A 22,255-nucleotide genomic window follows, 5' to 3' on the forward strand; every position below is an offset into this window, starting at 1 on the left:
TAAGCTCAGGAAGTGAGAATCAATTTACTTTGACTTTCCTATTAAGTTATATGAAGATTAGTTGAAGGATTTTCTTTTTCTCCAGCCTCCATCTGCATCCTGTATAAGCGAAAGGATAGAATTGATGATATGCTGGTCACATCTATCTTCCTCTTTGATCCGGTTAATGAAAATGAGATTCATTGCAATTTTCTGCTTTCCATCGTTTAAGGAATGCAGTTACTTTGAAGATTCCTTGAAGCTTACGCTATTTTTCCTCATCACCAGATTCTATTTCTGCTGGATATCTTATTTTTTATCACTGCCAGTATAAGTTATTAATATAAATCTTCTGTCTAAAGCAATCTAGACTGAGTGAGCTCCACAAACTTAAATTCCATCTTGAATTTAGATGGAATTTAGTAGAAACTTTTCTAAAAAAGTTTTTTGCTTTCTCTCTCACACAAGCATCATGCACTTCTAACTACTGGTGCAAGGACTAGGGTAGCATTTAAACTATGACCTCACACATGCTAAAATGGCTGAAAAGGAGTCTTCATTAAGTGAATGGTTCAACTGGTAAATCAGTACTGAAGCAGTTCAGGACACTACCCTTTTGCTACCAGAATATGGATTCCACAATTGTGTCTTCACTGTACCCATGTACGTAGGGAGAAAGATGTTAGTGACAAGAGCAAGATAACCAAGGCACAAAACAGGGAAGGCCGAAGTCCTCGGCTGCTGCTGGCTGATGTACAATCTGTGCAATTCCTCTGAAAAAGGCCTTCCTTGCTGGCACGTTCCCAGCTGCCTTTTTGCCCATGGACCCTCCTCTGCTCCATGATGGCATTCGTAAGATACTCAGGACTGCAGGAAGCAGCAGGCCAGGCTGACAAGATGCACTTCGCATATGACATCAGTGAAACACACTGACGTCTGGCTGTAAACAGCAGAGAAGCTGCCATAGGCGAGAGGAAAGAACGAAGCTGAGTCAGCTTGTGAAAGTCTCACTTCCACTATGACAGATCTGAGAGGTCTGTAAATAGGTTGTGAAGCCCTTGTTTGGACAGAGTTCAGGTGTGTTAAAGGGAGCAGCACCACACTATCTCTATGCGATTTGCTGCCGGGCCTTGTACTGCCACATCCTTCCTGGAGTAAGAGAACAATATAAGCAGAGGATTCAGAGGACAATCTTTACACCAACCTTCCACCTCTTTACCTTCTGCAGAGCAGATTAGCGCACAGTCTGCAGGAAAGCCATGAGTGCAAAGATTGGAATACATGAATAAAAAAAATAAACAAACAAAAAACTCCACACTGTATCTCCTCTAAGTCTTTACCTTCCACGTTCCGCTGGCAAGCTTACATAAGCACACCAGAGGGAAACTAAGAATGCTCCAGACGGTAAAGGTTAATATTGCTGTGGTATGGCTTGTTTTTGCACAGTGATTAGGCAAGCTGCCAGCCTGATTCCTTCAACGTTTTAACTATCTGCAGCTTGAGTGATTACATTAATAAACTTCCACTGCAGACAGCAGGCTAAACTCTAGCCACTGCTCATGTAGGAAGAGAATGGAAGTCTTTAAATGCGCTTTCTCTTCTAAATTTCAAATAAAAAGGCAAATCCTGGTCTGATTTTCTCAGAGAGAACCATTCCTTAGAAACCTACAGCAATCTCTTGATTCTTAGCAGGATTTTTAGGATGAGGAGAATTTCCTAGCAGCCAAAGAAATTTTTTTTTCGTTAAGGTTGCAGCAGCAGATCTAACATTCCTATCCATCAAACATCACAGATCTGCGTAACTCCTATCCCAGTCACAGTATCCCAACAAACTGCAGTTTGAAGACTTTAAGGCAAAAAACACACATCTGTACTATTCCAGCTGAGAGAGTAGGTCATCAGCTATCATTTATAATCAGAGACAAACTTAACACATCATAGGTCAATCCAGGAATCTCCAGGTCAACTCCAAAATAAACAAACCCCTAAAGGATCAGATTGAGTTGCACACAATCCCAAGAATATCTTACAAATTAGTACATTATCAAATAAGGATGGGGAGCAATTGAATCCTGTTATGTAACAAACAAATAAGAATATCTTCACATTTGGATAGCAGGCAAAATTGTTTGCTAGCAACAAAAAGGGAGAATTCCAAGCACTGCTTCACCAGTCTCTCTGAACCAACGACAATGAATACCTCTTTCAGCAAATGTAATAAATGCAGATTACTTTTCTGCAACTGGAACGACTCTCTGCTAGCCCTGAATCTTGATTTCTGCCTCTGTTGTATCCAGAAAGGAGATAAAGGAGTACTTGCAGAGTGAGTCAGACATAGTTACTATCTTCCTGTAGGGAACTACAAGCACCTGGTTAGACAGTCAATAAAAGTATCTGTATCTTTTTCACAAAAATGTTGTCTCATCACTTCACCCTCCACGACTACTAGTTGTATACAGCAGTATACAACTGCTGTATGTGTGTGTTTGTTTGCTTTAATTTCAGCACCAGGAAATGACTGAAAACTGAAAAGGTTTCCTATGTATTTTTCAGAAATCTACACATTTACCAGGGAATTTGCCCAGTGGCGCAGGGCTATGGTGTGGGCACAACATGCAGGCTGCATGCTCAGCTCTGTCACTGACTCACTGCAGAAACCTGGGGAAATCATGTGCCCTTCTCAACAATATGGAGATAGTAATCATTCTTACCAAACAGATGTGCAGCAACACTTCGTTAATTAATGTCTGTAAGTACTTCGAAATCCCAAGATGAAAGACAAAGTGCATCATACGAATTCATAAAATGTACAGTAATGTATCTATGGAATGATGCATTTAACACTTCTTAACCATTAATCCTGTGCTTGCAAAAGGAACATTACTGCCATCCCTTTCTAAACAGACTTTTATACACAGAGCTTGAAGCCAATAAAAGCTAAGGGCTCTGTGCCTCCAAACCTTCTTTCACCTCACTGATGTGGAGCCATTTAAACACTACCAGTATCAAACAAAATTGCCTGGAGACAAACATGCAGGTCATGTACAAAAACAACCCCACAACTAAGAAAACAAATAATCCTGTTCTCTGTATGCTAAATGATTTGCAACCTCCAGGTTGGGCTCCAGCAGAACTGCTCTGCAATCCTTCTAAAAACTAAGATGGAAAGGGCAGCAATAATCCACGATGACCGGCCCAGGTAACAAACATAAATCTAAAAGAATACAAAGTGGCAAAAAGTAGACTATCTTTAACAGGGAAAGCTTACCATAAATGTAGTCATTTATCAGCATGACCTCTTCTATCTTTATGGAGAAAATATGAATACCTATTAATAACTCATTCTACTTCAAGCAGATGCATAAGAGGCTGTCACTCTAAATTGTCTTCAGTTTTGTGCCTTCTCTCCTTCCTCCCTTCACGTGACTATGGCATGTATGTTATACGCTACTCAGCTGAAAGACCATATTGTGGTGGAGGTTTCTTCAATCTCTTTGTTCCAAAATAATGCCTAGATCCCTTCTGAAAAGGAGAACTCACATGTATCAACTGACCAAAAGAAGGTCCCTTAACTCTTGCTTACTCAAATCAAAGGATCAAGTCCACTACTGCCATTAACATCCACCTAAACACCTCCCCAGCTGATGCTTTCACTTTCCTGAAAGCATCCTTGGAATATCCAGAAGCTTTTTCAAGGAAGTGGAAACTAAGCCACCTGTTACGAGAAGCTGGCAAGTACGTACGCATGCACAAGTTTTCTCTTTTGGAAGGCATGCAGTGAGTGTCCATGCACAGGAGCTGGCAGCAGGGCTGCAGAGGCCACAGAGAGGAGGGGCTGGGGCTGTCCCATGCTGGACACAACCCACAGCAATGATGAAAAAGCAGAGGCAAAAAAACTACATGCATCAACACATCAGGAGTTCTGCTTATGTGGGCCTCTAAGAACTGGCCTGAATTTAAGACGCAGCCTATGGGTAAGCCACACAGATCAGAGCACAACCTCTACCATCATTGTTGCTAGCCTTCCAGAAAAGGGAACTGTGTGAGCTTAAGGCACGCAGAGAGATGTTGGCATGAAGATACATCATGTTTTAAATTACCCTTACATGGCTATTAGGGACTTCTATCAACTGTTATGTTCTTTAAATCACTTCCCCATCTCTTCAATTTAATAACAGATATTCCCCTCTGGGCTTGCTATTAAGGTGTTAAATTTCCCTAGATACTCCCCCTTCCCTGCTCCCCCTTCATGACTGGTTTACATTTGGCATAAACCCTGGTTCTTGAGACGGTATAAATAACCCAATGTATTTGACCCCACGTCAATAACAATTTGAAACAGGATTCTCCTTTTCCCACAAACACATTTTAGCGAAAAGCCTAAAAATGAACAGCAGAATTATTCACAGTACAGCCAATATTACGGCAGTAAGGGATTCAGAGAAACCTAGGGCTTCCACAGCAGACATATTTTTAAGTTAGGAACCTTGCATTTTAAAACATTCAGTCCCCTACACTGAGAAAAGTAACACAGGCACTGTGTAAAGACTGCAAAACTAAACTGGTTTTTCTTACACAAATAGCATTCACGTAGCACTCTGAAGAAAGGGTTCATTAGAATTACTGAATTCAGACAGCAAACAAGTCATGAAGCACTTAGATAAGGTAAAACCAGGTTAAACCTTAGATAGACAGACGCTATCGACAGATGACACTAAAAATGAACACTTTTATAACATTTTTGAACTCTATCATCTTGACAATCTTTTGGTGTTTTAATTGGAGCATTTGAGTGCTAAGCATAGGCTTAACTTTAAAAATTGTAAGGAGTAGAATTAGTGATGAAATCAGGCTATTACATAGTTGTTTTGTCACTATTACTATAAAGAATAAGCTCTTCTAGTGTTCTTTTATAACATAAGCTGTCCGCATTCCTGGTTTACTCATGTGGCCCTTTGTTTGTTCCAGTTCATTTTTCTTGAACATATAACACTGACACAAAAAGGTAGAGCTTTAAAATGTATTTTAAGTATTTCACAGTACAGATATAATTGTTTCAGTTATTCTTTATGGAAATAGTGTGGCTTGTTTTTTACATTTCTCTCCATCCCTTCTGAATGTGTACAGTAATTTTAAGAGACATGCAACACAGAGTAGGATGATGTGATAATTCCCCTGAAGTATTTACTTGATGTTTGTATTATTTATGTAATAGTAGTCTATTACCAATCCAATAATGATGGATAGTAATAGTTAAGTGCTCCTGTGGGACTTTACAGGCCTTCCTCCATAAAGTAAGTTTGATAGGACTATAAAAATCCAAATGCATTTCTTCCCATGCACACTTGTACTGGATTACAACAGTGGGATTCATGCACGCAAGAAAAGATTTACAACTGATCTGAGAAAGATATACTGCACCAAGCCATTATAAAAGAAAACCTTTGCAGCCCTCAAGTTATTCCAACAAATTAAGAAATTCTTTTAATAGCAAAAACCTGGATCTTTAAAAGCACTGCAGCTCACAGGCCTGCATTATCCCTCCCTACTTAATGCCAGCATTCTAGTTTTAATGAGTGTTGCATATAATAAAAACAAATTACATAGTGCTATGCGCCTCAAATCTGTATTCTAAGTCATGATTGCTATGAAAATTCTGTCCTCTTGGCAATTGTTACACACAACAAACAAAAGATCATTTTTATCCTTCAGGCAGATTTGATGTCAAGGACAATCCCACTTTGTTTACTTGTAAATTTTAGTTTTGAAGGGGCAGTAGTTCACAAATGAGAAGCTTACAAAAAGCTAAACTGTAGTATATTACCGAGGACAATGAAAAGGAATTAAGGAGGACACTGTCATTCATCATTTTTTACTAAAGAGAATTTCTGAACACAGTATTAAATTGACCAAACGATCACATATAGAAAATGATTAAATTATGCAAGTTTGGACAAACAGCAGGAGAACCTCTTCATACATAGGGAGAAACCTTTTAATTCTGTAGGTTTATCAACAAGATTTCTTATTTACCTCACTCCCTTCATTTTCCACTCTGACTTCTGGGGTTTTTTTTAAGCCTCTCCACTTCTTCTTTCCTCTTTCAATTGCCTTGGAAATCCTACAGCAGCAGATCGAACTTCTACAAAGAACTAGTACATAGAGCTACAAAGCAGGCAAATGAAGCTGGTTCAAACCCACAAGGAACACCAGTGTTAAGTGAATGCTTTTCTCCACACACCTTTCCTTGTGTACAAAAGACGTCTCTCCTTTGCAGAATAAAATGCATATATTATTAATAATTTCTCCTAAGGCATTGCATGACATTTTATCTTTCAAACAGTAATTTCTTGTAGATGAGGAGACTAAGAACTAACCACGGCATTATAACCTCTCCAGAACCAGAAATCTACTACCTCCAGCTCCCGAAAGGAAGTAAACTGAGAAATTAATCTCTGGTTTTGGTTTTGGCCTTATTGTGGTGAAATAATTTCTCCCATTTTTAAAAAATAATCCACAAACCCTATTCAAATAGTAATGTACATCAAAATTCTTTTCTAACAGTCACTCTTTAGGATTCTAAGGAAAAGAGATACAAATGGCCATACCAAGATTCCAGACCCAGGCAAAATCGGGTATCAGATACCTAAGAATAAGGCACAAGAAAACCACAGTAAATTCCTACAGTATAATCTCTGGTCTCCTTCAGGGCCTGGAATAAGATAAATACTAACAAAACAACAAAGCACACAGGGCTTAACATCCCCTCCAATTCAACTATAGTCCAGTTCCATCCAAATATTACAATATGTAACTCAGTCATGTTTGGAAAAATTTCCTGTTACTTAGTTACAGGAAATCAGAGCTGATAAAATATCCTTTTCAATAGCAGCACAGTCTCTTAAAAGCTATTAAATAAAACTATATTAAAAATCAACAACATTATCTAAATGTGCTGGTAACTTTTTACTTAACAGACTAAATTGTAGTTACACAAACCAGAGTATGGGGAGAGAGAGGAAAGAAGACAGATCAGAAAGCAGCTAAAAAGTGGGATAAGGGGGAAGGAGGCTTCTCCTTTGTGCTCCCTCAAATGCTGCATCACTCTGCTGTGTCGAACTGCATATTTGGACTGACAGCTCTTTGAGAAGTGTTCAGTGCCTCGCTCATGAGGCTGATACTCAGGACCTGGCCAGCAGCTCTTCCTGCTTTCAGTGCCACATGCTTGTTGCATCAATGTTGACAGTTACGTTTAATGAAGCTTTATTTATTTACAGTACACAAATATTATGTTTACAGAAATGGTTACTGCTTTCTGCTCAGAGCAGTTTTTCACAAAGACTCAATAAAACCACCTGAGCCCCACAGACACAAGTGTGTTACACCATTGGTGTCAGCAGTACAATGATCTCAGTCACTATTTCTTTTAGTTCTTATCATCATAGCTTTTCTTCCTGTCTTGTTCTGTTTTCTAAATTATTCTGCCTTATTTTAAGACAATTTTCATAATTCAATTTCATAATTTCAAGTAAAAATTATGTATTTACAAATCTTCTATCATTAGATCATAGAAATATCAGCAGCTTCGAGCTCTTTATACTTCAGTATTTACTGAAATAAAATAGAAATTTTCCAAAAGGAAAGGTTGCACAATAAGTATGAGGTTTAATGTTTATGATAATTAGTACCTATCAATATCAAAGCCAGCAAAACTCTGATTTGCATCTAATGGCTGGGATCAACATCTACACAGAAGTCAGTGAGGAGGGTTGCTTTACTCTGGCTGCATGAGATACTTCACCTTTAGCAACTATGAAAAAAAGGCCTAATCTACCACAACTGTAGGAAATAAGCTTAAATCCATTTGAGCCATCAGAGCTATGACAGTTGGTATGACATGAAGGACCTACCCTTCCTTCCAAATCTCCCCTCCCTTACCAACAGTGTTTACACAGGATGTTACTCTAAAGTTTATAAAATCTGTACTTGTATTTCCTGCCTGGTAGGAATCCTCAAGAAAAGACCATCACAGCTGCTGCTCCCTCACACTTATCACTGGCAAGGTACCACAGAGCACACACAGTTCAGATAAGACAGACACTGGATTATTGCTGATTATTGCAAGGAAAGATCTATTGTAAGTCTTCATGTTTCATACCTTCATTTGTTCAGGTCAGCCACTTGTTGCATCCTGAAACAATTCAGGACAGAGCTTGCCAGGGTAAGAGCTCTCCTCTCGCTCTGTGACTGTCAAGTACATTAACTGGAACAGGTCCAGATCCTGAGAAGCTCATCTATGCACATTATTAACAGAAACAACTGCCTTAATGACAGGTTTCCTTTAAAATAGATAAACATTAGCTGTGCCCATCTGCCCTACCACACACACAACTGGTTTACAGTTGCTTCTTTCTTCTCATCCTAATTCATCCAGCAGCCAACAACCATAGTAACACAGCAGTGTTAACTGTACCCTCTTAATCTTCAAATAAACCAAAACTACTGGATCACAGGAAATGTATGGTAGATACATTTGTATAGATGATTTAAGACTGTTGAGCAACAGAGACCCCTTCCAGCAATGAAACATTTGTAGTTTCAGTATACCCAGTAGGTTTGGGAGAATAGACAAGCTGACTGTAGCCACCATGATTTATAATGGTAGTAATTTTTAAGAAAATGAATACGCTGACAAACTCTTTACTTTGAGTAGCACACAGGCAAAAAGTCATTTAATTTAAAGTAAAGCAAAAGAAAGCTTGTTTTCAGAAGATCAATATTTCCCCCTCCTCCGTTCTTATACACCATTCAATTAGGAGAAGCAGTACAATGGATAACATCAGACAGGACTCTGCCAACAACAGCCACAGGTTTACACTGATCCTGGGGAATGCTCTTGGGCAAATAAACCTGAGGCACATTAAAAATTTCTCATCTGTAAAATGAGAATTATATCAGCCATCACTCTTGAGCATTTTGTAAAGAGATTTTACTGAAAATTGCCATTACAAACCAAGGACTACTCTAGAACAAAATGCAGGTTCACACAATCACAGTTCTCAATAAAAAATTATAAACTTGAAAACCTGACTTCATTAAAAAAACCACCCAACCAAACATCAAACACCCCAAATTCCATCCAGTTGTTCCTAGTTTTTAACTGCAACTTTTGCTGCAAGGTTACAGCAGCTCATTGCCACTGAGCCTTCTCAGCAGATAAAGAAACTGAGGCAGAAAGATCTGCAATTTACTTGAGAACACACAGCATGTCAAATGTCAGAGCCACAAACAAGACCCATCCTCCAAGGCCCATATCCTGGCCACGAAACCAGAATGAGACTCAATTTCTTCAGGGTGTAGAAACAATGGAGTGCTTAAGCTGCACTGGATAATGTATAAAGATATTTTAGGCAACAAAAATGCGAAATTGTATGTGAAGATGGGCCAAAAGATGGTGCTGGTTCAGAAAAAGCGAGAGGAGCTATTATTCTGTCAGTGGATACATTGCTGTCATCTATAAAAGTGCTCCTTTTGCAAAACAGCAACCTAATGAATTACCATGCATAAAAAATTGATCATCCCTACATAGCATTTTTTTAAACTTCTGTATTGATTTATGTTTTCATTTTGCATAATGCACCAGAGCCCAATTAAGATCCGTAGGAGGTGAAGGGGTGAGGGGGACACACACTGAGAGGTTTTCTGTGTTTGTTCTGTGGTCTGGTCACTTCAGAACTAAAATTAACAAACCTATCAGGAAAACAGAAGGGATCCTAGGATACTGCATTTAATATTCATTTGATCATTACCCGGCATGTCAGAGTGTTTAAATCTAACCCCTCCCCTCTTCTACCCTGCAGGAGAGGCAGACAGTGCAGACTGCAAAGCATTTCAGGGAAATAAGACAATTGGCCTGACAACTGAAGGCACAAATCTTGTGCCAGAACAAACCATCCACAAGATTTCTACAGTCACTGTACATAAAAAACCCGATCAGACTGTTGGCCTCAGACAGAGCCTTATGTCAGGCCCAGTATGACACAAGCACATTTTCCCAAACGACTTAAAGGTTATGTAATAGAGATCTGCAGAGCATTAGCAGTCACATGACACGTCCCACTAAGATTTCAAACTGCCACCTACAAAATTTAATTAGCAAGCAGTAAACAAGAGCGAAAGGAAGAAATACACTCCTGGAATTGACAGAGAATATTCTTAATGTTCTAAACCATATGCAGAATTGGGGGGAGGGAAGTGGGGAGAACAGAAAGAAGGATTTAACAAATAGGTAAAACTGTGACTGTCACAGAAGAGGGAAAGTGCAGTGAACAGGGGACAGATTCAACCCCAAACTGCTTGTTATAGTGGCAAGTGTGAGCTTCATCCAGCTGAATTCTAAGCACCATCAACTCTATCCGTCTTCAGCAAGAGTTTAGCCCATTAGCACACTATCCTGAGATACTATGCTGAGCTATCCCCCCTGGTGTGAACTGGCATAGATCTATACAAGTCCCTGCTGATTAATATCAGGGAATATTTTTAAGCAAGCTGGACAATATACTTACTAAAGATGCACTTGCCATATTGGTGAAAAGGCACCATGATATTCCGTACAGGAGTAACAAATAACATTTTTCCAATGTGTAAAAAGGAGGTGTGGAAATATTCAGCAGAAGCTGAAATGGTGAACCCCCTCCTGACTCTGGAGGAATTTAGTCTCGATTCAGGATTTTTCTGAGCCAACCCTAAACAAGTCAGCCTGCCTCAAAAAGGGCTTATTTTTCTGCCACAATTGGCAAGAGTGGGTATTATTGTCATTTTCTTCCCTCACCCCCCCATATCCAGTGTAAAAAATTAATTGAAGCTGTATATAAAAATTATTTATGCTCCTTAGCAAAAAAAACACCAACAAAACTATCAGTCTAGTCCCAGTGGAGGTGGAGCGGGGAAGGAAAAGGGTGCATGTGCTGACCGTCCATCAGCTCACTGCGCTCAGATCAGGCCTTAAGGAAGGTATCACACTGAAGAGCTTGCTACAGCAATAACACTGAAAGCAAAAATGGAAGATAGTTTCTAACTGTCATTGGATTAGAAGAGAGAAGAGAGACGGTGCCATACTACTATATTTGCAATGCCTTCCCCTTGATTTTTCACAGTAATATTGTGCACTGCTGCTGCTTGCTAAGCAAGATCAAATATTTGGCATAGTAATACTTAGTGCCTTAGAAACCAAGTGTTATACTGTTTATGACACAGAAAATATAAAACTATCACAATTAAAAAAATAATTAAAAAAAAATCAGACTTTATCAGACTTACAGTTCCACTTCCTCTGTCCTGACTTTTGTGCTGTAAATGTTTCTACCAAATCACTGCCATCATCAAGGAAACCAGGCTCTTCACTCCAAACCAAACACACCCATGAGCACAATAGAGAGTTTAGCAAATCAAGTGTTATTCTAAAAATCTCGGAATCAATTCAGATTCTTCTGAAATCTGGAAATATTTTTCTATAGATTAACAACACACAATGCAGACTGTCAGGTAATTTATAGGTAGCATCTAGAAGCCTCCACTGGAATTTGGCATCCTGATGAAGAAGAGTCTTTGGTCTGAAGATCTCATTTTCTAATCAGATAAAATGAGTAGAATGTAGTAGAAGGGGTTCATTATAATTCCTATTTACAGAAAGAGAACAGAGTCCAAGAGATACTAAGTGCCTTGTCCAGGGCCATTCAGAGAATCTATGGTAGAGCTAGAAGTCACACTCTGATTTCCTTATCAAGTGCCACGTCACAAGCACAAGCCAAAGTGTTGAGCCACAAGCCTGTAAGTCACTCTAATTTCCTCACCAAAATGTCAACCATAGGTGGCTTTACAATCATACTTTACAGAATGAACATGACTCCCACATGTTATTGAACAGGATGGTTACAGCCAGCAAAGAAATGCTCAATGACCACATTCAAACTTCAGGGTCAATCAGCTGCTCCAGAAGCTCATTAACTGTTCTCTCAGGCCAATGTTATCACTGCTATTTCCCAAGAGCCCACTCTGTGCAAATAAGCCTGATAAAAGCCCTCTTTTTCACTGGTGAGCAGAAACCGGTTTCATGACAAGTTGCTCTGAAAAAGCTGCATTTTTCCAGCACTGTGGTTATATCCCAATTCCATTTCTAATCATGATATATTTTCCAATTCTAACAGCAATGAGCAAACGCTACTGTCAGCAATGCTCCACAATTCTCATCTGTAGTGGACAGTCAGCTTACAACATCTACAGTCAGAAGACAGATAATCAATCAGTGGCACCAGGTGTTTTCCAGAAAATCTTAAACAGATTTCAGTTACTTAGTACTGCACATGGAAAGATTTTCAAAATTATAGAAACGTCATCTCTGTAGCTTGCCATTCTATCAAAGAGCTCACCAGACATGACAAATGCTGCTATGGAAGGGGGAAACAAAGGAGTTACACAAAATCACGCTTTAGCCAGAAGCTTTTGCTGAATATCAAACCAAAAACAAGTCCCAGGAAAAAAGACACAACTAACAGATAGTTCAGCTACTCTGACACATTTTGTAGTAGCAATGAGGGCCTATAAACAATTTCAACTAAATGAACAACAGCCTTGACACTCAAACCATATTTCATTCAACATAAATATTGAATGGACAGGACAGTGAGGCATGACCAACTAGTTTCTTATTTCAGAATAAAGTTAGTGTGATTTTGGATATCTAATTTTGATACGTGGTGGAGCATTTGACACATGTCAAGGAAAATCCCTTATAGCAGAGGATACGCATTATCCAGTGATCACAGGAACCTTATTTTTACTCCTGACAATCCAGAAAGGCTCAGAGTTCTGTAATAATCTATTACCAGAATGAACACTGTTGTGTTTACACATTCATTTCAAACTCAATTTTGACACACCTATCTAAACCATGAGTACGCACATCTTATACCTAAACCAGAATGAACCGACATTCAAAGAGACATTCATATTTTGTACACATGCAAAAGTACATATCTAGCTTGTACAGTATGAGATTGGCCACATACAGACATGCTTCAAATTTCTGAGCTTGTAATTGTCAGTTAATTAAATTAGCATGTATCAGCTATTCAGATCATTTTCAGGCAGAAATCTGTGGCACTGCACTGTCCCATTTTTTTTCTACCCCTAAAAACCATGTGACATTTTAAAGCTGTAATTTGCTTATGATTCTAGAAAATCGAACATATTAAATTTTTTAAAAAGATGCTCTGGGTACACCCGAATATATAAAGTTGTATGTAATAACACTGCTTCTCTGTTCACTGCCTCTAGTATACCGTCATGCTGTATGTAAGCAGGCTGGAACCCATTCAGATATTTAGCTACAAAAATTCAGGGTTGCTCTCTCGTCTGCAGGCAGCACAACCACTTCACTAGTTTCATTTAGAGTAGACCTTTTTCTTATTAAAACAGAAGTAGTATGCACAAAGCCACTCTTCAGGGCCACCAGATCTCTTTAAAAAAACAATAGAGTCACCTAAAAAAGACCCAACACCCTCCTTTAAGATACTAAAATTAATGCATATGTATTTCAAAGGATGTCTACAGTGGTGAATCCTGGCTGACATCTGTAAGATTTGATCTGAATTCCTTCCTCATTTGTCAGCTGGGTAGACTTGAAAGCCTTTCTCCAATAAAAATGTAAGACCTCCTGGATCAAAAAAGCTGAAATATAAAGTGACTACAGTAGCTTTTGTATCAGTTCATGGATATTGCTATTTTTTATGGCATTAAATTTATGGGGATGCTTTAATTTCCACCCTACCACTTGGTCTGTGTTTCATTATTTCAGCGTTTTCTGAAAGCAGCTCTTCTATCTTGCTAAGCAATAGTCCTTATTTGTATTTTGATGATGGCAATCATAGCATTCTTTCCCTGTCTCAGCATACTTGGCAATTCTTAATGTTAAGATCAATGGCTTTGATTTTAGGTATTTCTTCCAAATGTATCCAATCACTTAAGGAACAGACTGTATTTACCAGATGCAGTGACAACACTCATTAATAAGTTATTCTGCTGAGTTATTTTATATATAAACTCTGCATCAATACCTGTGCTGGACAAAAAAGCCCTGTCAGTGTTTGACCACTGAAATAACAGACAGCAGCAGCTTAAAAATTAAAAACACTTATGTATTCATGTAGGCACTTATGTATTCATCAGTTAAAATTGTACTAAGGCTACGTAAAACTGTTATGTCAACCATCACATCACTCTTGGAAAGGCATAGCTTCTTTGCTCAACGCTATAGGCAACAGCCAATTTTCAAAAGAGGTTAATAAAAAAACCTGCAGTATCTCCTATAATACTGAACACAGCATACTGGTACATGCTAACTAATTAACTGGCATTTATATGCATATGCTATCATAAGATGTTATTATTCTGTTCTACATACTCCTATACATAACATACTTCCCACAAATACTGCTATGTATAGTGTGTCTCTATATATATCTATCTATCTATATAGCTGCAGCTATCTCTCTCGTCTACCAAAAAAGGATATTTACTTGCAATTGGCCTAATTTAGCGTTAGCTGCCAGACAAATACCACATATAATTTCATTAACAATATTTCTATGGAAGAGTAGTCAGATTGATGACTTTGCCATGACATGACAATATACATCTGCAAAGCAAACAGATACTGTGAATATGCACTGTGCTTGGGGGCTTGATGGGGAGGTGGGGGGGAACTGACAGGAGGGAAGAGCTGCTAGCCAGTATAATTACTAACTTTGCCCACAGACACTAATACAGAAAAGAAACATGGCATCAGCAAACCTGTCAATATAGTATTTATTTTATAGGAAACCTTAAAAGTGACTGGAAAATGACATCAGATTAAACATCAATAGGAGGGAGGATAGAATAATCTAGCAAGAGTTTAATCCCTTTACCTAGTGCTTGTGCACAACACTAACACATTTTATTATTCTAAGCAGCACCTAGAAGAAAAGATTCAGTGAAGGGCATCATCAAATTGCAGCAGAATAATAAAGTTTGTCTGCCTCTGGTAAGAGTTACTGCTGCATTACTGCTAACTAAAAAGAGGATTCTCCCCACACACACCTACAGATTTTCAGCCCTCCCACCCTCATTTTGCCCGAAAAGCATTTAAAAGAAATAGCTATTTTTAGAAATGGTGAAATCTCAGCATACCTTCAAATCGAGTGCTTCCGATGTTCAGCAAGATCATTGCCGAGAGAACTGCAGTCTACTGTGTCAAATTACAACCTTGTAGAGAAAGGCGGCAGCGTCGGCAGCAGCAGCGGCATTGGTGTGTTTGCACAGCTAGTATTCAGGCTAGAAATGATTCATTAGTTGTCTGCAGGGAGGCAGGGTGAAAAAGAGAGAGCAAGCATCATCGGCCATGCAGCAGCTGCCAGAGCCTATGAAACAGCAGTGCTCGCACACACATACGCACACAAAGATGGCTTTCCCTATTTGCCAGTTTCTCTTTCACATAGTATTAACCCGACGCAGCAGCGGGGAGCGCGGACAGGAGCTGACAAGCAGCAAGTGGGATCGCAGCAAGGATGTGTTTCAGTGAGGGGGGGGCCGGGGGGAGGCGGGTGTTGGGAGATTTTATTTTACCTCCAAGTAATGCTATCACAGGATCTTCTCAGTAGGTCATCTGTGGCCTACTGGCACGAACCAATGAACTGTAAATGTGAGCTGCAATTTTTTTTTTTCACTCCCAAGCCTGCCCAATGGAAGGCTTAGAAACTCAAATGCAGAAGGGTATTAAGACAGATTACCTGGAGCATCCTAACCATTCTGTCTTTCCTCTTCTAAAGAAAACTGTATACAATATATTCACACAGAACTTTTAAGTATGCAACAAACATCTCCCCCACAGCTAGAGAGAGACCCTGTAAGGGGATACAGGGAAAGATTTTAAATAAATCAGTTTTTAAAGATCTATCTTCAGTCTTTCTTCCCTCCTTTTTTTTCTCACCCCCCGCCCCAGCAGAGGTGATCTGGCCACTTTAGGAGTGCTTTCACTATGATGTAACTGAATTCTCAAGGCTGATGAAGGTTAAACTATCAAGAAAACATACTAAGTCACGTTGAGTCGAACTTCCATATTTTCCTTATTTTCCTTTCAATATTTAACAGGGAAGGGAAATGTGGCACTCTCAAGGTACTATTTCATTGAATTCTCTTAAAGTATCTACAGAAATATATCTCTCCATTTAATAATGTCTCTCTACATGAATTTACAGCTCCTTTTCAAATATCAGTCTTCCCTCCACAGTTCTACTTAGAGGCATAATGAGGAAGAGGGGGAGAATTTTCAGAAAAGTCTGCCATTAACAAAAAAGCCAGACTTCCCCCAAAGCCTAATAGTTCGTTATGAAGTTGAAATGCACGCAGAGTACCTTCATCTCCAGGAGCTGTCAGCAGCAGGGGCTTCACTGTAAGGCATTTAGAGCCATGGAAGGGGGACTCATCACATCATCTCTTTCTCAAGTTTTGTCTTATCTGGATTTCCAGTTCATGACAAATCAGAACCTTGAACCATGACGCTTACTAAACAGCTAAGGAATCCTTCCAAAATGGTGTTGCCTATATTTTTGGATATTCCAGTTCCCACGCATCAATCTATTTGAGCACCTTATTAAGATCATTACCCTCAAAGCTTCTAGCAACACCAAGTACCACCACTCTCACTTGGATGAAAAGCATTTCACTTCAGAAGCTCAGAATTAAAGTATGGTGCAGACTATCAGAGTGTGATCTTCAACATAACTAACAGCTTCTGAAAAATCTGTCCCTCATTATACAAATGAAACAGCTAAAAATGTGGTATTTGGTCCTATGACACTGAAAAAAAAAAAATGAGGAAAAGGGTTACAGGCAACGTGTGCTTTCTTCCCTAAAGGTCTACCTTGGCACATTCTAGAAAGACTACAGCTTTCCAAATGGGGAGTCCAACATCTAAAAATAAGGTATCCAAGACCACTTTTTTGTGCACATCTCAGCCCCAAATGACCTTCCCTGAGATTACTCACAACTGTAGCAGGAACAACAAAACTCTGATATTTTTGGAGAGAAAAGCTGTTCCTACTAAGGATCGTATGTTCCTTCCCAGATTAGATTATGCCTTTAATCATCAGGCAAGTGCACTCTTATAACCAGTTTGTGGCATAAATAGTTTTCATTTTTTAAAAAAAATTCTATTTTTTGCAAGTTAGGAATTTTTTTCCTCAGTTGAGCTACATGCAAGGTTCAAATCCAAATGTTCTTTCTGACTATATTAGCACTTGTCATACCGCACTTCAGCAACAAATACAGACCTGCAGTACATGACACAAAGTGATACCAGGACTTTCCAGGTAACACGTGTCTGTTGCTTTATGTACATTTGTACAAACAAAACAAAAACGTGCTAAACCAAACTGATACTTGAAAATAAGTCAGATCACTGTAAAATGCCATGATTAATGTGTTGCACTGAACCAAATCAATTCTTCTCATTCCTTTTCATGGGTGGATTTAAAATGGGTACATCTGTACATGGGAGCTGTGGGTATATATGTATAAAATATGTAAATTATCATAAACTTTCTGGAAATCTCATTTTAAAGATATGTAAAATAATATGAATACATTAAATTAAGTCACTAAAAAGAAAATAGCAACTAATTTTTTAAACTATCAGCACAGATTCACTGCTATGAAGATTTAAAAACCTATCCTTTATCTCAAGTAATCATGTAGAAACTTGAGTCATCAAACCTTGACATATTCAATTTTTTATGCCACAGCAAATTAGAACTCACATTTTACTGGAACTGTAAGATGTTAAACTGTTTATGTTAACAATGTCCTATTAATTTGGTAGTTTATATAGCCGATTATTAACATCAAGTATATAGCTTGATAGTGATTTTTGCCTGTTCAGGGCTGGATGCAGCTATGCTGATGATGGGCTAGGTAGGTAGTAGGTAACTAGGAACGCATCTGTAACAGTGTTGCTGAGAGAAGAAAGGGAATTACAGGTCTATGTGCCAGGCGAAGAAATCCCCCCAGAATAACAATGATCCTGCCTTCTGACAGATAGTTTTCTTTAGAAAAAGACCTAGAACATAAGACATCTTTCTGTATACAATAGGGCTATACGAAATGCCATTTTAACTATGTAACCTTTCACACACCATAATGAATTTCACGTTCTTTCAAGTCTTTCTGGATTACACGAAACAATTATTTACAATACGTTCTAAAAGATGAGTTTTCCTCTTAGTATCCTTAGTATGAAAAATAAATCTTGCAGTGAGTTGTTTCAGTAAAACAAGCCAAAATGATGATAAATCTTCCCTTCCAAATTCCACTTTGTTCAGTGAGGTAGACTAACAAAACAATAAAGGAGCTCACCTTGCTAGCTGCCAAAACACACACAGGGCCTCCTGTGGAGATAAAGGACAGCTGTCTCTGAAGCCACAACAGTTCTTTCTGAGATTGTTTCAGTAACTCCTCCGTGTCGCCTGGCTTCTGCCCCATCAGCCCTTCCTGCATGACAGGACATTTTCAATTTCTGTTTTCTCAGATGTATGGTGATAGTAACATACAATTTGTCACAGCTGAATTTCTAGCAGAACAAGAACATCTGCTGTAGCAATATATCTATATTTATGCATGTGATTTTTTTGTGCTCAATTTAATAATTCTCTGACACCTAAAAAGCAAGATGTCCCTTCATAGCATCAGCAGCATGACATCCTACACTTCAACTACCCTAGTACTTCATGCTTAGTAAACTTCCTCTGGCTATTAACGCAGGTTAGGGTGAGGTAGGAAACAACATGGGCAATTCCAACCTTTGCGAACTGTTCCTCTTACATGATAAGTTGCTGTAACAAAGGACTCAGAGATGCTGCTGGTAGGGCATAAAATTAGTACAACACAATAATTAAGAAGTATAGGAATGCCACTCAGTAATCCAATATATAAGTTTATATCCTTAGTGAAAGTTTTAACTTGAGGCTAAACCAGAACTATTGTGAATTCAGACCCAAACTCTCTTCTACATGTGATAATTTACAAAACATTTGATATCAATAACCTGTTTGGATGAAAACTGAGCAGAAAAACATTTTTTTTCTACTTGGTTTTAACACCTCTATGAATAAACTAATTTCAATGTAACTGTTTACCAGCACAGTTAGATATTAAGAACAGAATTGGATTTTTACCTACCCTCAGGCATCCTAGTTGATTTTTGAGTTCTTCACACTCCAATTGCAGCAGCTGGATCTCCAGATCTTTTAAACTTTTGGATTGTTTGTTGATATTTTGCAGATGCTGGGCCTTAACATTGACAAAGTGCATTTTCTGCTTTAGAGGAAGCGTTCTGGTAATTGTTTTTGTGACGACAGCAGTGTTATTGGATGACAATGTCAATGAAGTTGAAGAGCTGACATCCTGGTAAAGAGAAAATACATTTTTCATGTCATTTTTGCTAAAGCTATGTCTGAGAGAAGGAGTATAATTCAAATTCTTTCAATAGTCATAGCATAAGTGCATTATTTGAAAATTTTCTTCCTCAGATCTTTCATTCAAACATTAAGTGAACAAGTGACAATCTCGTTTGATCAATCACCAGTAAAGCGATAGGGATAACACAAAGAAATGAAAAGGAGACCATTTCTTTTCATGTATTTCTTTTTCTTCATTCAGTGGATGCCAGCCAGCCATGATCACTGGGGCTATATAGATAGCAATGTATTTACCACTTGATGGCAACATAGAGCTGCTGCTCACCCACTACTTTTGGTCCTTCCCTCAGCATTGTATCACGCAGCTAATTAAGAAGTTGTACTTGCTGCTGAATATGCACCTCACTTAGAACCTGTGCTCCAGCTACATGTGAGATGCTGTATTCCAACAGGCACGTTGGTCCACACTGCAAACCCTTCACTGGGAATCAGCTGTTACACAGGGAAACTTAGTGTATGAGAGCGGTGGAAGAAACTGAAGCTTCCTTCTGAGGCTAGGCAGGTCACAGCTCTTTATGTCCCAGGTCTTCTTGCTTTCCACCCAGTTATCACCTTACTCTTTGACTTGTACCAATGGGTCTCTTGTACAGTAAGATAGTATACCATTTCAGCAACAGCATGAGAACCTAGCCCAGTGACACAGGTTGATTTGGCAAGATAATACTCAGTGATGTGTAATAAATTTAGTTTTGGTATGAGGGTCCATCTGTACAGTTAAAACAAACAGATAATAGGCACTTCAGTGTAAGAGCCTCACAGTCTTTCAGGCATTTGCAGAAGTTCTGCTACTGAATACATGGCCGTTTTGCTAAAACAAAAGGCATTCCTAAAAGTCAGCATGATCATAACAGAAATTTCCCTTCACTGAGCCTTTATTTAACCAAAATAGTCTAGATATCTCTATATATGGAAAATGCATAAACTGTATTATTCTGTGCAGTAAATGCAGCTGTTCAGTACCCTCATCAGTTATCCATATACCACTTTTTGTAACACATAGCCACCTTTCTCAAAATCCATTGAGTAAAACCCTTCAAAAACCAGTGTCATCTATGTAAATTCTATGCACCCAACAATTAATATACAAAGGCAGACCCATTTAAAGCTCTTTCATTTTACAATTAAGCTGAAACTAAGTCAGAAGACAAAAAAGCTAACTTCTTAGGACATGCTTGCAAGAATACCACTTCCAGCCTGGTATTGCTACTTACAACCAGCATCATTTAAACAAGTTCCTAACTTTTCAACACAGTCTATATCTTTAGTCCCAGGTGAAAAAAACAAAATGAAACTTTCAACTGATCTGACCTAGAGTTTCACAGCGAGGAGCTCCCTTTCTCTCAGTGTGTGCTCAGCCAGCCCACACCATGGCTTCTCCTCGTGTTGAAGCTCAGTGAAGCTCCCCCAAAAACCCAGCCCTGCCCACTCCCTCACCGGGACCAGCAGGGACCCTCCAAGGGCACAGCTGGGGCATCACTGCACATTAGTGTGATAAAGAGGTTTAGAAGTCCGAGTAATCAGTCACTAAACTACAATAAACATTACAAGCCGTATTTTACAGGTAAAATGGCCAACACTACTATTCAAATAATTGAAAAAATACCTCAGGATTCTCTTAATTTTGAAGTAATAACCACTGGAAAGCTCGTAAGATGAGACCTGCCTGAGGTAGTATTGCCAAAGAATAGCTGTATCTACTAACATTATTGTACCAGCTATCTTTCCTGGCCTTTATTTTTTTTTTTCTCCTATTGTGAGAAATAATGTGAAAAATAAAAAAGAGAGGTGCAAAGTCCAGATTTCAGGTCACTTAATGTGAATCTTTTAAACATAACTTTGCCAGACACATATCACAAATACAAATGTACCTGAACCTGGTGAAATCTCAAGAAAAAAAAATATTAAATTTTAATATCAATTAGGTTTGTAACATACTGAAATAAAAATCCATGAACTTTGAATTAATTCAGTAAGATCAAAATTTGACCAGAGATACACGAATTTTAAAGTCTCTCCCAACAGCTCTTACGCTTCAGGAAATGGAAGACTAACACAGCAGCTATCCCCAAATGAGTCATATCAGCAGATTCTAATATTTTAACAGCAACCTGAAGTACCGCTATAGCTGTCAAATTATATATTTTAAGTTGGACTGTTCAAACACTTACATTAATTCTTTCTACTGCAGGGCGATGTGTTTCCCTTGGCTGGCTGCCCAATGCCCACCCAGCTGCCCTTTCACCCTCTCTCCTCAACAAGTTTGGGCGAGAAAATAAGATGAGAAAGCTCATGCGTTGAGGTAAGACAGCAAAATTACTTATCATTTACCGTCACAAGCAAACCAGACTCAACTTGGGGAAAATTAATTGAATTTATTGCCAATTAAAATAGGTTTGGGTAGAGAGAAACAAAGAAAAAAATTAAAACACCCCCTTCTTCTCCTGCCTTTCCAGACTCAACTTTGAACCTTCATTCCCAACTGCTCTGTCTTCCCCTTCAGGAAAGATCTGCTGTGGTGCGGATCTCTGCTCCCCACTGGTCTCTCCCTCATGGCCGCGGGGACCCCGCCCCGGCGCCCACAGCACCTCCTCCCGCTCCCCTGCTCTCACCTGGGTGCTCGCAGGGCTGTTTCTCACACTTTTTTCCTCACTCCGTGCCGGTTTTGCCCTTCCACAGGTGTGTTTTCCCCGAGGCCCCCCCCCCCC

The 22,255-nt window shown here is 38.9% G+C and overlaps 1 protein-coding gene across 6 annotated transcripts in view; it reads right to left on the reverse strand.

Moving 5' to 3' along the window:
- Positions 1-19,416, reverse strand: part of RIMBP2 (RIMS binding protein 2) — a 160,029-nt gene extending 140,613 nt beyond the window's left edge. The window contains exons 1-2 of one of the 6 annotated variants that reach the window (XM_014963742.1): positions 19,252-19,416; positions 18,430-18,564 (exon numbers count right to left, since the gene is read on the reverse strand). In XM_014963742.1, the coding sequence (XP_014819228.1) occupies positions 18,430-18,564; positions 19,252-19,383 (267 nt within the window). In that variant the 5' untranslated portion in view covers positions 19,384-19,416. Of the gene's footprint in view, positions 1-15,207; positions 15,530-15,642; positions 15,669-18,429; positions 18,565-19,251 lie in introns of those variants that run through there. The other 5 variants (XM_014963747.1, XM_014963774.1, XM_014963766.1 and 2 more) reach the window with 5 other exon arrangements.
- Between the last annotated feature and the right edge of the window lie 2,839 nt (positions 19,417-22,255).

The sequence above is a fragment of the Calidris pugnax genome, unplaced genomic scaffold (genome assembly GCF_001431845.1).
Source record: "Calidris pugnax isolate Ruff unplaced genomic scaffold, ASM143184v1 scaffold32, whole genome shotgun sequence".
Taxonomy (NCBI): Eukaryota; Metazoa; Chordata; class Aves; order Charadriiformes; family Scolopacidae; genus Calidris; species Calidris pugnax.